The 16,616-nt window shown below is 47.6% G+C and overlaps 1 protein-coding gene across 1 annotated transcript; it reads right to left on the bottom strand.

The window, feature by feature from the left end:
- Window positions 1–5,131: 5,131 nt before the first annotated feature.
- On the bottom strand, window positions 5,132–6,148 carry LOC147990168 (uncharacterized). The gene is made up of 2 exons (XM_087537334.1): window positions 5,374–6,148; window positions 5,132–5,139 (listed from the first exon to the last, which is right to left on the bottom strand). The coding sequence occupies exons 1-2, from the start codon at window positions 6,146–6,148 to the stop codon at window positions 5,132–5,134; spliced, it is 783 nt and encodes a 260-aa protein (XP_087393460.1).
- Window positions 6,149–16,616: the final 10,468 nt, after the last annotated feature.

Here is a 16,616-nt window from a genome sequence, read left to right as displayed (position 1 = left end):
AATTACCATGCTATTTAAGACTCTCAAAATAATATAAGTTAATCATGAGAGTTCATCTATTTCTACAAAATAAAACCACCACCGTGCTCTAAAAAGATATAAGTGAAGCACTAGAGCAAATGACAAACTACTCCGAAAGATCTAAGTGAAGATCAATGAGTAGTTGAACAATTATGCAACTATATGAAGACTCTCTAACATTAAGGAATTTAAGATCTTGGTATTTTATTCAAACAGCAAGCAAAACAAGAGTAAATAAAATGACGCTCCAAGCAAAACACATATCATGTGGCGAATAAAAATATAGCTCCAAGTAAATTACCGATGAACGGAGACGAAAGAGGGGATGCCTTCCGGGGCATCCCCAAGCTTAGGCTTTTGGTTGTCCTTGAATATTACCTTGGGGTTCCTTGGGCATCCCCAAGCTTAGGCTCTTGCCACTCCTTATTCCATAGTCCATCGAATCTTTACCCAAAACTTGAAAACTTCACAACACAAAACTTAAAGTAGAAAATCTCGTGAGCTCCGTTAGCGAAAGAAAACAAAACACCACCTCAAGGTACTGTAATGAACTCATTTTTTATTTATATTGGTGTTAAACCTACTGTATTCCAACTTCTATGGTTTATAAACTATTTTACTAGCCATAGATTCATCAAAATAAGCAAACAACACACGAAAAACAGAATCTGTCAAAAACAGAACAGTATGTAGTAATATGTCCCTAACGCAAACTTCTGGAACACCAAAAATTCTAAAATAAATTTCTGGACCTGAGGAATTTATCTATTAATCGTCTGCAAAAAGAATGAACTAAATAGCACTCCCCAAATAAAAATGGCAGCAATTCTCGTGAGCGCTAAAGTTTCTGTTTTTTACAGCATGATCATAAAGACTTCACCCAAGTCTTCCCAACGGTTCTATTTGGCACAAACACTAATTAAAACATAAAACCACATCTCAACAGAGGCTAGATCAATTATTTATTACTAAACAGGAACAAAAAGCAAGGAACAAGAATAAAATTGGGTTGCCTTCCAACAAGCGCTATCGTTTAACGCCCCTAGCTAGGCATGATGATTTCAACGATGCTCACATAAAAGATAAGAATTAAACATAAAGAGAACATCATGAAGAATATGACTAGCACATTTAAGTCTAACATAATTCCTATGCATAGGGATTTTGTGAGCAAACAACTTATGGGAACAATAATCAACTAGCATAGGAAGGCGAAACAAGCATAACTTCAAAATCTTAAGCACATAGAGAGGAAACTTGATATTATTGCAATTACTACAAGCATATATTCCTCCCTCATAATAATTTTCAGTAGCATCATGAATGAATTCAACAATATAACCAGCACCTAAAGCATTCTTTTCATGATCTATAAGCATAGAAATTTTATTACTCTCCACACAAGCAAAATTCTTCTCATTAATAGTAGTGGGAGCAAACTCAACAAAGTAACTATCATGGGATTGAAAATTGAAATCAAGATGACAAGTTTGATTGTTATTATTATTCTTTAAAGCATAGGTGTCATCACAATAATCATCATAGATAGGAGGCATGCTTTCATCATAATAAATTTTCTCATCAAAACTTAGGGGACAAAAAATATCATCTTCATCAAACATAGCTTCCCCAAGCTTGTGGCTTTGCATATCATTAGCATCATGGATATTCAAGGAATTAATACTAACAACATTGCAATCATACTCATCATTCAAATATTTAGTGCCAAACATTTTATAGATTTCTTCTTCTAGCACTTGAGCACAATTATCCTTTCCATCATACTCACGAAAGATATTAAAAAGATGAAGCATATGAGGTAACCTTAATTCCATTTTTTATTGTTTTCTTTTATAAACTAAACTAGTGATAAAACAAGAAACTAAAAGACTCTATTGCAAGATCTAAATATATACCTTCAAGCGCTAACCTCCCTGGCAACGGCGCCAGAAAAGAGCTTGATGTCTACTACACAACCTTCTTCTTGTAGACGTTGTTGGGCCTCCAAGTGCAGAGGTTTGTAGGACAGTAGCCAATTTCCCTCCAGTGGATGACCTAAGGTTTATCAATCCGTAGGAGGGGTAGGATGAAGATGGTCTCTCTCAAGCAACCCTGCAACCAAATAACAAAGAGTCTCTTGTGTCCCCAACACACCCAATACAATGTTAAATTGTATAGGTGCACTAGTTCGGCGAAGAGATGGTGATACAATTGGTATATGGATGGTAGATAAAGGTATTTGTAATCTGAAAATATAAAAACAGCAAGGTAGCAAGTGATAAAAGTGAGCATAGACAGTATTTCAATGATAGGAAACAAGGCCTAGGGTTCATACTTTCACTAGTGCAAGTCTTCTCAACAATAATAACATAATTGGATCACATAACTATCCCTAAACATGCAACAAAGAGTCACTCCAAAGTCACTAATAGCGGAGAACGAACGAAGAGATTATGGTAGGGTACGAAACCACCTCAAAGTTATTCTTTCCAATCAATCCGTTGGGCTCTTCCTATAAGTGTCACAAACAGCCCTAGAGTTCGTACTAGAATAACACCTTAAGACACAAATCAACCAAAACCCTAATGTCACCTAGATACTCCAATGTCACCTCAAGTATCCGTGGGTATGATTATACGATATGCATCACACAATCTCACATTCATCTATTCAACAAACACATGGAACCTCAAAGAGTGTCCCAAAGTTCCTACCGGAGAATCACGACGAAAACGTGTGCCAACCCCTATGCATAGGTTCATGGGCGGAAACCGCAAGTTGATCACCAAAACATACATCAAGTGAATCACGTGGTATCCCATTGTCACCACAGATACGCACGGCAAGACATACATCAAGTGTTCTCAAATCTTTAAAGACTCAATCCGATAAGATTAGTTCAAGGGGAAAACTCAATTCATTACAAGAGAGTAGAGGGGGAGGAGAAACATAAGATCCAACTATAATAGCAAAGCTCGCGATACATCAAAATCGTGCCAAATCAAGACCACGAGAGAGAGAGAGAGAGATCAAACACACAGCTACTGGTACATACCCTCAGACCCAAGGGAGAACTACTCCCTCCTCGTCATGGAGAGCACCGGGATGATGAAGATGGCCACCGGAGAGGGATTGCCCACTCCGGCAGGGTGCGGGAACGGGTCTAGATTGGTTTTCGGTGGCTACGGAGGCTTCTGGCGGTGGAACTCCCTATCTATTGTGCTCCCGGATGTTTTTAGGGTATATGGAGATATATAGGCGGAAGAAATATGTCAGGGGCCATGAGGGGCCCACGAGGGTGGAGGGCGCGCCCAGGGGGGTGGGCGCGCCCCCTGCCTCGTGGCCTCCTCGTAGATCCCCTGACGTGCACTCCAAGTCTTCTGGGCTTCTTTCCTTCCAAAAATGAGTTCCATGAAGTTTCAGGTCAATTGGACTCTGTTTTATTTTCCTTTTCTTCGAAACCCTAAAACAAGGTAAAAACAGAAACTGGCACTAGGCTCTGGGTTAATAGTTTAGTCCCAAAAATGATATAAAAGTGTATAATAAAGCCCATAAACATCCAAAACAGTAGATAATATAGCATGGAGCAATCAAAAATTATAGATACGTTGGAGACGTATCAGCACCGTCCTCGGGATAACCTTAGGTGAAGGTGGACCGTCCTGAGCACGGATCGTACTCGGTGCCAGCTGGCTGGCACCCTTGTTACTCTTTCTTTTCCGTCCCTTCTTATTCTGCTGTAATGGGATCGAGTTTTGCTCACAGACCGCCTTCTTGAGTGTGTTGGGGCTGATAATAGTTGGTAGCTCGGCTATCTGAGGCTCGGTGAAGGTGGCAGCTGGAGGCGTCTCCTGAGAACTGAACGCCAGGCGACGCCTGTTGCAATTTGGTTTCTCCGCGGTACCAACATGATCACGATCGTCTTTTTCAGGGTTGGGTTCTTGAGAACGAGGCCCGAAGAATTCATCACCGTACCCATGTTCGGCAAAGTACTTATCGACGTTGGTAAATGTACCGCCGTCGTTGTCATCGTCATCCGGATCCTGTGCCATATGCATGTTTGGATCCAGTGCCATAGGGATGCCCGGGATGTCCGGTAGCGTTGCGGCGGTCTTGCCATGGCTTGGCGCCGGCACGACTGGCGGTGTTGTCTGTGGGGTGGTGTCCCCCACCCCCAAACGAATCTGGCTCTTCGGCCAAAGCAGGGGCCAGCTTACGCAGGCGCTGAGGGTCATCACACCATCTTCATTGGCCCCAGCGGGTCGAATCGGAGGTAACAATTCGTCGCAGCCTGGCAGCACCCAAACCAATTCAACCCTATACACGGTGGGTGGCATCGGATTACCGTGGAACACGGGGTTGCCCGGTTGAACGATTCTGCCCTTGGCGACATCGATCAACTCGCCGCCCACGAAGTGCAGGAGAGTGCATGGAACGTCGGCGGCGCCCTGCGAAAACATGTAGGGTGTCAGGGATGCCCAGTCAAAGGCAAGGAGATGAAGTCATTGACCGAGAGGCTTAATTAGTTGCCGTGATGGCATCGAGATCGGCTAATGTCGAGGCACCTCCAACGGCGGGCGTGCAACTGACGGAGGGGCCGCTTGCTGCCGAGGTGCCGGCCAGCGTACACCCGGGTGCATTAATCTCCAATACCCGTGCTGGCGTCGGAGACACCAATACCGCCTCCGCCGGAGACACCAATGGCGCCGCATGCGCGTTGTGCGAGTTGCTAGCCGTGAAGCTGGGAACCGGGGGCGGCCCCTGTTGGCCGCCTGCAATCCACGCCTGCAGCCCCTCAATCAAGGTAGGCACAATGGCGGTGAGCGTCGATCCCAGTTTTTGTTGCACTTGCTCTTGGACAATCTCCGGAATCTACGCCACTTGTGCCTTGAGTTCTTGAACCTCGCACGACTGGCTTTCCGAGCTGGTCTTTCTCTCCTTTCGCCCACCAGCGTTATAGTATGACGACCATTTTGTGGACAAGCCTTTGCCGGCCACACGACCAACTGACGACGGCTTACTAAGCTTATCCTTGTTTTTCATTACGTTCAATGCCCTATTTAGAGTGCTGTCCCAAGGGGTGCTCTGAGACGACCCCGCGCTACTTCTTTCAGTCTCCTGCGGAAGGAATGTGAACCATTTAGAAATTTGGCTTCATTAATTAGAATGCAACCATATGGAGCTAATTATGCGGAGGTGTATTCCTTACTAGAACATGCTCAAGCGCCCTGGTCTTTGGATCTGTGGTAAGCTCCTTTGTTATCGGGTCCTCCTTGTACCGGGCCCTGACATAGTTCCTGGTATTCTTGTCACGGTATTTCTCGAAGCGGGGCGGTAGGCCTTGCTCAGCACGCTCCGTGTCCTCCTTGTCCCATATAGGCTCCGCCACTCTGTAACCGCCGGGACCGAGTTTGTGTTCCCCTAAGTTCAACTCCCGCATTTCTTTCCCCCGCTGACTTGATTCAGAGGTTGTGCTGCTCTCGCACTTGATCTTGAACTCCTTGTAGTCATCTTCGCTGATCGAAGGATTTTTCGCCTTGATCTTCTCATAACTATTACCTTTGTCAATCATTCTCTTCACCGCACTTCTCCAAGTAGACAGGGCCGTGCTCATCATCGTGAGGGTGGCACTATTCAGTTTATTCCCTGAGAGGCGTGTGTTTACAAAGTCAGCGGGGAACTTGTATCGTTCATGCAGCTTTGTGAAGAGGAGGTTGCACAAATTCCCTCGGTCCTTATGCCTTAGGTTCTCGGTGTTGATCGAGACGGTGCTCCGAAGAATGCACCCAAGCTGAAGCGAGTACCCCTTGACTAATTCTTTGGGCGCCGTTGGATGCCCGTCGGAGTTCACTTCAGTAAATTCCTCCTTGACGGTGCGGAGCACGTTCGGGCGCCGGTCCTTCCGTTGCCTCTTCGGTTGGGTGCCATCTGTGCGTGCGCTGCCATCATCAGTGGTGGCATCCTCGGAGGCACCATCAGTGGTGTCATCCCCGACGCCACTAGGGGTTGTGTAGTCAGGATCGGTGTCTTCCGCGGCGTCCTCATAGCGGTGAGGTTCTTCATCCATCTCCTGGGATAGCTCCCAGAATTGTTTGCCCGAACTGTCGGCCTCATCGTTGTGGGCCATGTTTCGCTCTAAATAGGAAAAGAGTTTGGTCAAAAAGTTGGTTATTGTCAAGGAACAAGATCATGGTCTCATCATTTAGGGTTTGTCGACATCGAGGCATCCTAAAAGCTAAGCTTTTATCATTTAGGGTTTGTCGACGCTGAGGCACCCTAAAAGCCTAAGCTTTCATCATTTAGGTTTTTATCGACACCGAGGCACCCTAAAAGCCAAGGTTTTATAATTTAGGGTTTGTCGACACTAAGGCATCCTAAAAGCTAAGATGGGAAGGAGAATTCTAAGGTGGGCCTAATCACTTGGCTCTATTGCCACCTATGGTTTAATGCAGCAAGAATAAAGGGGCAGTTGATCCTACTTAATTAAGTACTAAGATACCCCGGCCCATGCATTAGTCACAAGTACCCCATATGTCCTATTTTTAGCAAAGTCATGCTAAAATTCACGGAAAACTCAGCTTGACCTTTGCTAAAAATAGGACATATGGAGTACCCGAATTTGCCGGAACGGAAGTTAATCGACATTCCAGCAAACTCAAGGGCCTCTCAGGGTACCTGCAAAATCATCACGACACGATGGTCGGAGACATGACCTTTGCCTAACTATTCTGAACTCCTGCCAAAACTGAACACAAAATATACCAAGGAAAATCAACACTTCTAGATTCATATCAGACTAACAACCAACACTGCTTTGTGTCCATATCAACTACCTCAATAACCTGTCAATACTGAATATTATAATTTTATAATTTAAAGCATGCTAAAGATATATAAAACTCCATCACAAATGTGCCATGTCAATCAAAACCCCAATATGAGTAGAAAGGGAGCATGCTGACATCTATACAAGCCAATAATGATTTACTACTCAATGGAACAGGGTAAGATAAACACCAGTCAATAAATTTACTATATCAAAAGGAGTAAAACTCAACAATGCAGCACTATCTCTGAACCTAACCTTCATTTAGCACACAAATTGTTTTCTGTAAAAGATGATAATCATCTTTACAGAATAAAGCAACACCCTGCACTAGCCTAAAAACAAGTGAAGTTTCACCCATATAAGAACAGGTGCAATCAAAATAATGACACTCAATTTAGACAGCAAAAAAAGTGAACATCAAGTACTGGGGCACATTGACACTCCTGGTTTTCTACAAACACCAAGTACTAGGGCACACCAAAGTTCTGAAATTTGTATGCCTAACTGAATTAACTGAATTTTCAGTAATCGAATAAACTGAATTTTCAAAACTGACAAATATTGGCACCAAATTAGCACCAAGCAGCAAATTAGAAGCAGCAAATTAGCACCAAGAAGCAGCAAAAGGTAATCAGTTACTGCCCTTCACAGCAGCTAACAACAACAAATTAGCACCAAGCAGCAGCAACTAGCACGATTCAACCATCCATCAAGCAAAACATCTAGTGCCTAACATCAACACACATCCATCTACCCAACATCCATTTATCCATGTAACTAGCAGCAGGAACAAGAGATGAACAGGGAACAAAGAGATGAACAAGGAACATAGAGGTGAGGAAGAGGGGCTCACCACGGGCAGCGCGTCGTAGGAGAGCAGCGGCCGGCCACACGTCGGAAGCGACGGCGGGAGATGGCGACGAGGGTCACAGCAGCGTCCATCGTTGGTTCGCTGGCTGCTGCTGGGGTGACCGGGGCGGAGGACGGCAGGGGCTGGTGGGGTGGGCGCGTGCGTTGGGGCCGCGCTCGCCGGCTGCTGCGGTGGTCGGAGGAGGAGCGGGTGGCGGGGCGAGAGGAACCCTAGCGCGCTCGGCCGATCCAGTTCGGGGGGATCGATCCGAGCGAGGAGACAGGCGAGGGGAGCGCCCAGCCGGTGGGTCTAGGCGCCGCGGGTTTCTAGGGTTTGGAGGGCTGGGAAGGCGAGGGAGGGGGTGGGTGGGGGCAGCGGAGCCCGGGATCGAGGTCGCCGGTGGGTGGAAGGGGATCGGCGGCGGTGGCGAGAGGCTAGGGGTGAGATGGGTCGGCGCAGTATGGGTGGGGGTGGGGGGATTGGGGGAAGAAAGGGGGTTGGCGAGGGGGGATGCTTAGCAATGGCGCACCCACCAGCGGTGCGCCATTAGAAATGTTTTTTTGGATAGCAATGGTGCACCCCCTAGAGGTGCGCCATTAGTAATCTTTTTTTGGATAGCAATGGCGCACCACCTAAAGGTGCGCCATTAGTAATCTTTTTTTTGGATAGCAATGGCGCACCCCCTAGAGGTGCACCATTATTATTATTTTTTAGGATTTTTTGTTGCCTAGCGGATGGTCGGCAGCGGCGTCTTGAACCCTAGGTCTCGCTCGGGGGGAGGGAGGGATGGGTGGTCGTCGGCGGCGGTGGAGCGGGGGAGGGTGCGGGTGGTCATCAGCGACGGTGGAGCGGGGGAGGGCGCGGGGGGTCGGCGGCGGCGGTGGAGCGGGGGAGGGTGCGGGGGGTCGGCGGCGGCGGTGGAGCGGGGGAGGGCGCAGGGGGTCGTCAGTGGTGGAGCGGGGGAGGGTGCGGGGGTCGTCGTCAGTGGTGGAGCGGGGGAAGGGTGCGGGGGGTCGTCGTTGGCGGAGCGGGGGAGGGTGCGGGGGGTCATCGGCGGCGGAGCGGGGGAGGGTGTGGGGGGTCGTCGGCGGCGGTGGAGCGGGGGAGGGTGCGGGGGGGGGGGGGGGTGCTCGGCGGCGAGGGGGATCTGGCGAGGGAGGATAGCGATCGAGATGGAGGACACTGGAATAGGAGAAATATCATTTTAATATGTCGAAATACAATCGAGAAATGAAGGCTACAATTTAAATACAATCGATCTTAGCTAGCTATCTATTCACAATCTTCTTGCCCTTATTTTTCGCAAATGGAGTTCTTCTGTGGAATGGACGTCCTTTAGGTAGGGTGGTCCTGCTTCTTCTTGTGGTGTATGGCACTTCATCGTCGTCGTCATGTTCCATCTTCGGGTCGCCGTACTTGTCGAAGTCTTGCTCATTGGCGACTCCATCCATTCCGATGATCTTCCTTTTGCCTCTCCTCACGACAACACGGCTGGGCTTTGACGGGTCGGTAATGAAGAAGCATTGGTCCACTTGGGAAGCCAGTACCCATGGCTCATTTTTCATGGTGACGTTTGCGCCCGCGGTCTTGGATTTGGCTTCGGGTATAACCATGGTGGTGAAATACCGGTCTTCTTTTAGGACGCTCTTGGCCCATCTGACACGGAACATCGAGACCTTCTCTCCAGCATAGCTCAGCTCCCAGATCTCCTCGATCCTTCCGTAGTATCTGTCCTTGTCGTTACTGGTGTAAGATTCCATCGTTACCCCGGAGTTCTGATAACCATCACTCTTCATGTCCTTGTCCTCAGTGTAGAATGTGTAGCCGTTGATATCGTACGCCTCATAGGTCATCGGGTTGTGCTCAGTGCCCTGTGACAAGGCGAATATGAGTTTTTCTTCCGCGGAAGAATCCTCATGTAAAGGGTACGACAGAAGCTTCTCCTAGACCCAACGCGTGAAACATGAGTTGTGCTCTTTGATTATATCTCCTTCCGTCCTCTGTTGGCCTCGGTCATTGTATGTCTTCTCAATAAAGGTTTTGTGCTCTACCACCCAAGGATCGACCACGTCTATGTGTTGTAGCGCGACTAGGTTTGCTCTTTCAAAGTCAGCGAGTCGACCCTCGAAGTCGACATGCATTTCGCGGCGACCCTCGCGGTGACCCCATCCAGTGAGCCTGCCGAGGTGCCTGTTGACGGGCAGACCAACGGGGTTCTCGATGCCTAGATAATTCATGCAGCAGGAGATGCACTCTTCGGTCAGAAAGCCCCTGGCTATGTTTCCCTCTGGACGTGACATGTTGCGATGTATCCTTTGATGACACCATTCATCCTTTCGAACGGCATCATGTTGTGCAGGAACATTGGCCCGAGTTGGATGATATCCTCCACGATATGGACCAGCAGATGCACCATAACATCAAAGAATGCGGGCGGGAAGTACATCTCAAGCTCGCATAGTATCACCACGATCTCTTTCTGTATCCTTCTGAGTTGCCTCACGCCAACCGACTTCCGAGAGATGACGTCAAAAAAGTTGCATAGGCCAAATAGTGTTTCATGGACGTGCGCGTCCATGATCCCACAGATTGCAACTAGAAGTATCTACGTCATCAGCACGTGACAGTCGTGAGACTTCATCCCGCTGAACTTCTGCTTCGCTGGGTCTAGGTATCTTCTTATCTTCCCCACGTAAACGTAAGCAAGTTTTACTCCTATGAGGCAGGTGAAAAACTGCTCGATCTCCTCCTGAATTAGAGTGAAGCACGCGGGAGGGTAGTCATTTCCGGTCTTCTTGGCCTTTTTGCCTTTGCGACGACTTTCCGTGTCCTACTTCGCCTCATCATCATCATCATCATTAGTGTGAAGCTCCTCCCTGATGCCCATTGATTTCAAGTCTGCCCTTGCTTTCGGCCCATCTTTGGTCCTCTTTGGCATGTTGAGCAGGGTACCAAGAAGACTGTCGCACACGTTCTTCGTGATTTGCATGACATCAAGGCTGTGAGGCACACGGTGGATCTTCCAGTACGGCAAGTCCCAGAAAACAGACCTCATTTTCCATACCTTCAGCAGCGGCTCTGGCGGCTTTCGCTTCTTTCCCGGCTCTGGCGCCTTTTGCTTCTTTCCCGGCAGTGGGCAATCTTTCCAATTTTTCAACAGCTCGTCTATTTCCTCGCCGCTCCTCGTACGCGGGCGTCTTCGGGGTTCGGTTTCACCATCGAACAGATCCTTGCGTTTTCTCCATGGGTCATCGTCGCGAAGCCACCTTCGATGTCCCATGAACACGGTTTTCAAAGACCCGAGATCTCTATCTAGCTGGCGATAAGTTGTGTCATCCATGCACCTGACGCATCCAGAAAATCCATGGACCACCAGCCCCGCGAGATATCCGTAACCGAGATAGTCATGCACCGTCGTGAGCAGTGCGGCTCTCATAGGGAAATATTCTTTCTCTGCGGCGTCCCACGTATTGGCTGGCATTTTCCACAGCGTGTCTAGCTCCTCTTTCAGCATCCCCATATACAGATTGATGTCGTTCCCTGGTTGTTTCAGCCCTTCAATTAGCATACTCATGTGAATGTACTTCCTCTTCATGCACAACTAGGGGGGAAGGTTGTACATCCACAGAAACACAGGCCAGGTGCTATGTGTGCTTCTCTGGCTGCCAAACGGATTAACTCCATCGGTGCTCACGCCCAGCACGATGTTCGTCGGATCGTCCCCAAATTCTGGCTGTTCGAAGTTCAACGCTTGCCACTGGCTCGCATCCTTAGGGTGACTCAGCATCTTGTCTTTTTTATTTATCTCCAGATCATTTCCGTCATCTTCTCGCTTCTTCTCCTCCCTATCCGCGTGCCAACGCAGGAGCTTTGCTAGCTTAGGGTCCGCGAAATACCGCTGCAGACGAGGAGTGATCGGAAAGTACCACACCACTTTTCGAGGAGCTTTCTTCCTCTTCTTGTATCGAGTAACACCGCACACCGGACATATGGAAGACTCCGCGTGCTCGTCCCGATAAATGATGCAATTTTTCATGCACACATGGTATTTCACGTCCGGTAAATCCAGAGGACACACGATTTTCTTTGCCTCCTCGAAACTGGTCAGGCACTTGCTCCCCTTGGGAAGACGTTCGTGCCAGAATGACATGTTCTCGTCGAAGCATGCGTCGGTCATTTTGTGTTTTACCTACATCTCCAGAGCCATGAGCGTTACTTTCAGGCGGGTATCCTCGGGCCTGCATCTTTCATACAATGGAGTAACCACATCTATCTCCAGGTGATCCAGCTTGGCTTTCTCATGGGCGGCAGCTCTTGCGTTATCCGTCTGCTTGAGAAGCAGCTCTTGAATATGAGGGTCCTGCACCCAGTCCATTGATGGTCCATCGTCGTCTACTCCGGCATCTTCAACTTCCTCATCATCATGTCCGGCATCTTCTACATGATGACTGTGTACAGCATCACCGTCGTGATCATGTCGTAGAGATTCTTCTTCTTCTCGCTTGCCCTCGCCGCGGTGGTTGTCTTGCTGCCCTTCCTTGTTTCTTGCCCGGCCCCCATGGACGACTTCATAGCCATCTTCATCACCATGCCACCGATAGCCATCCATGAAACCACGCAAGAGAAGGTGGTCCTGCACCTGCCTGGAATCCGGGTCAGCAATAAGGCTCTTCAGCTTGCATCTTCGGCACAGACATCTTATCTCCGTCTCGTTCTTTTGAAGCTTCTCGGCCTTCGCGGAGCTCAAAAACCTATTCATGATGCCTTCTGTCATCGTGCGGACCATGGTCGCCTGCGGGGTAGAGAAAAACGATATTTTAGAACCAAGAAAAAATTTGGCATGACTTTCCCTAAAAATAGGACCAAATAGAATGCATAGTGCCAAAATTCTCGTCGAAACAGAAATGAATCAACGTTCCGGCAAAATATTGGCAACTATCGCATTTCAAATACCGGTACCTGCAAACACAAACATATATGCAACACCACAAACATACATAGATCTAGCTAGGCCATAAAAAGTGCATGTGCATGTTGTTGGAGGGAGAAAAAAAAGTAGATCTACAACATAAAGACAGCTTTCCCTTACTTACCTATCAAAAAAAGGTAATTTAACCACTTAATTTGGATGAATCTATGGTGCAAATGAGGTGAGGAGGAGGAGGCAGACGAGACAAGCTTGGAGGAGGAGGTGGAGAGAAAGAAGTGGGGAAAGTGAGTGTGTAAGTGTGGCTGTCCAAAATATCTAGCTGATCCTAGGTTACTAATGGCGCACCACCCACAAATGCACCATTAGTAACCCTAGTTACTAATGGCGCACCAGCTTGTGCTGCGCCATTAGTAGTTTTGCAAAAAAAATGACAGTAGTGGCGCACGTGGTGAATGGTGCGCCATTACTAGTTAAACTAGTAATGGCGCACTGTTACCTGGTGCGCTATTAGTATTTTTGGAACAAAATATGTTAGTAGTGGCACACCATTGGTGTGGTGCGCCATTAGTCTGATAGACACTAATGGCGCACCAGCACATGGTGCGCCACAGCTATATAGTAGTGGCGCACCACATGTCTTGTGCGCCATTATTGTGCATATTATCTATAGCCATTTTTCCTAGTAGTGCTCTATCAAATTGCCATGGGCGTCCAAGGAGAAGATGGCAAGAGGTCATTGGAACGACGTCGCACTCCAAGGTGTCTTCGTAGGCGCCAATTTTGAAGGTGACTTGTACTCGATGCTCGACCTGGATAGTGCCAGAGTCGCTAAGCCATTGCACTTTGTATGGATGAGGGTGCTTCGTCTTGGGAACTTGGAGCTTGGACCAAAGTTCTTCACTTGCGAGGTTATGACAACTCCCTCCATCGATGATGACCTTGACGGATCGTCCATTGATGCCGACCTTGGTGTGGAATATGTGGCATCTTTGGTCTTCTTCTTGGTGATGTTGGTGAGTCAAGACTTTGGAGAAGACAAGGGCGGGACTTGAATCTTCATCGCAAAAGACTTGTTCTTCTTCATCGTTCACTTGGCGGTGCATGGCGGCTTGCTCAAGGGCTTCCATTTTGCCTTCACTCATTGACTCATAAGTGCCATCGTCCTTGAGGATCATGGTTCGCTTGTTGGTGCACTCATAGGAATTGTGGCCTCGGCCTCCGCATGTGAAGCATTTGAAGGAACTCGTCTTGATGGTATCATCGGTGGGGGTTGAGGATGATGAAGCTCTTGGCTTGAAGTTGCTTGAAGTAGGACGATGACTTGGAGTTGACGAAGCTTTCTTGGAACTCGACTTGTCAATGTTGCTAGTAGAAGGCTTGGTAGATGGTGTTGGAGTCATTGAAGCTTGGTTGTTGGAGAAGCCGTACGACTTGGATGAGAACTTGGCATACTTGAAATCATCTTGCACTTGGCGTTCCGCTTTCGTAGCTTGGTGCACTAGCTCGATGAGGTTCGAGTATGGTTGGAAGTCGACAATCTTCTTGATGGGATGATTGAATCCAATCAAGAAATGTGCCATAGTTTGCTCATCGTCTTCCGTGACATTGGCTCGTATCATGGCAATCTCCATCTCCTTGTAGTACTCTTCAACGCTCTTGGTTCCTTGCTTGAGTAGTTAGAGTTTCTTGAAGAGCTCGCAGTTGTAGTAGGTAGGCACGAAGCGTGCTCTCATGACATCCTTCATTTGCGCCCAAGTGGTGATGGGTGGTTCACCTCTTGCCTCACGGTGCTCGATGATTTGTTCCCACCAAATGAAGACATAGTCTTGAAACTCAAGGGATGCCATTGCTGTTTTCTTCTCTTCGTCGTAGTTGTGCAAAAACGGAAGATCTTGTCAACTTTCAATGCGCATGAAACGTACTCTCAGGATCGTTGCTTCCGTTGAACTTGGGCATGGTGAACTTGAGCTTGCCGTGGTGTTTCTCTTCATTGTGTTGGGTCGGGGATGATGACGTCCATGTTGTTGATGATTGTCAAGCTCGAGTCGCTCTTGGTGAGGAGGGTTGTCAACCTCATGCTGCTCTTGTCATGGAGGATCTCCATTGTCTTCATACTCTTGATGAACGTGATGTTCTTGGCGAGCTTGTGGAGGAGCTTGTCGAGCTCGAGGAGGAGCTTGAGGAACTTGATGATGCACGCGAGCTTGAAATCTTCGTTCTTGAATTTCTTCGCGAAGTGCTTCTTCTTGTTCACAAGCTTGTCGGCCTCGGTCGGCTACGGCCCAACTTGAATCTCGGAGGGCTTGTTGCGCCGCAAGTGCTTGAGCTTCACGGAGTTGTTGTTCTTGGCGTTGTGCTTCGACATCTTGTGCAACTTGGTGTAGACGCGCTCGCTCTTCCTCTTCATGTTGGCATTGTCGTTGCTGTTCTCGTGCTAGCGCAAAAGCCTCTTGGGTTTGACGTCGTTGGAGCTCTTGAGAGTTGGTGTCACGTAGAGGATTGAGGCTTGCTTGACGATCGTTGTGCGCGGCACGGCGTAGTGTGTTTGATGTCGGTGTACTTGAGCAGGAGAGGGTGAAGTCGGAGTGGCGACTTGAACGGCTCCTTCTTGAAGTGGAAGAAGAGTGGTTGAGCAACAAAGCACGAATCTCGTCCATTCTTGCGTCATTCTCTTGCTTGTGATTGTCAAGCTTGTGGTCGAAGTAGTCCCTTGTACGTTGCTGGGAGAGTCGCAAGTCAGCGGCGAGGTTGTCCATGCGTTCACTCATAGCTTTTTGCTCTTGATGCAAAGCACGTTGTGCACCAAAGAGGTGACTCTTGGTGATGAAGGAGTTCATGTCGTCGTCTTGCTCCATGAAGAGTGGGTTGGTAGAATTACTTGGCCTGTCCATCATTCCAAGACAAATGTGAGTGGTATAAAGAGAAGAACGAATACCAAATGTACCTTGACCGAAGATGAAGGTGGATCGATGATCACTCCAATGTAGGACAAGGAAATAGCACAGTTCGTACTAGCTCTTGTCGGTTTCTCACACCTACACAAGTAAAAGCTTATGGTGGAGCTTGGTTAGGATGGTGGCACAAAATTTGATGCAATTGTAAGTGAGCTTCTCTAATGTTGGAAAAGATTTGAAAGATGCAATGTAACAAGTAGACCAAGCATATAAGGTACACGTAAACACACATGCAAAAATATAAATGGGGTCGTGCAACCAAGGTTGAGCCAAAATGTGGAATCCACAAAAATGCTCTTGTTGCACAACACTAGAGATACGCTAGCACGATTGCACAATAGGCGGATACAAGAACTTGTGCACAAGCTACTTAGCAAAAATGCAACGACTTCTATCCCAAGTATGCTCCATACAAGGTGATTCGATGATATGATCCAAGATGATCGAGTATGACACTCTTAATGTTGTATGATGCTATGGTTCTTGCTTAAAAGCTCTTTGCTTATCTTTCCTCTTTGCTTAAAATCTTGTTTGGCTCTTTGATGTTTGAGCTCTTTTCTCATGCAATGCTTGACGAACCAAGATATAAATGGTGTATGCAATGACAACTTTGTGACATAGAAGATGATACCAATATATGCGACAATGATGTTTGTATGCTATGGGAAGTATGATCACTAATGTGCACAAGTCTCGTTGCTGGCAATACTCAATGGCTAGTCTCGACGGGTAAGCAACGCAAAGGAGTAAGGCTATGATGTCTATCAATGTAATGGAAAGAGTGATATGTCCAATACCAAGACGAGGTTACCGTTCTTGCGTACGTTATGGTGTCCAAATGGTTGACTAAAATACCAATATGTTGTTGAGGTTGTCGTTGCTGATGACGCGTCCGTGGCGAAGATGAGCAGAGGTGATGTTGATGTCGAACTGTACCTAGATAGCCAAAACACAAAAGGATACGGTACCGCAACTCAAATTCTCAAAGCTCGAAGTAGAAAACGTGTCAGAGAGCAAAATCGGTAAGCAATG

The sequence above is a fragment of the Triticum urartu genome, chromosome 1A, assembly GCF_056163025.1.
Source record: "Triticum urartu cultivar PI428250 chromosome 1A, HENAU_Tu73, whole genome shotgun sequence".
In the NCBI taxonomy this organism is placed as follows: domain Eukaryota; kingdom Viridiplantae; phylum Streptophyta; class Magnoliopsida; order Poales; family Poaceae; genus Triticum; species Triticum urartu.
This window is presented reverse-complemented; position numbering and strand designations above follow the sequence as displayed.

Coding starts and splice junctions, on each gene's coding strand:
- LOC147990168 (XM_087537334.1), bottom strand. CDS start 6,148: ATGGCCCACAACGATGAGGCCGACAGTTCGGGCAAACAATTCTGGGAG.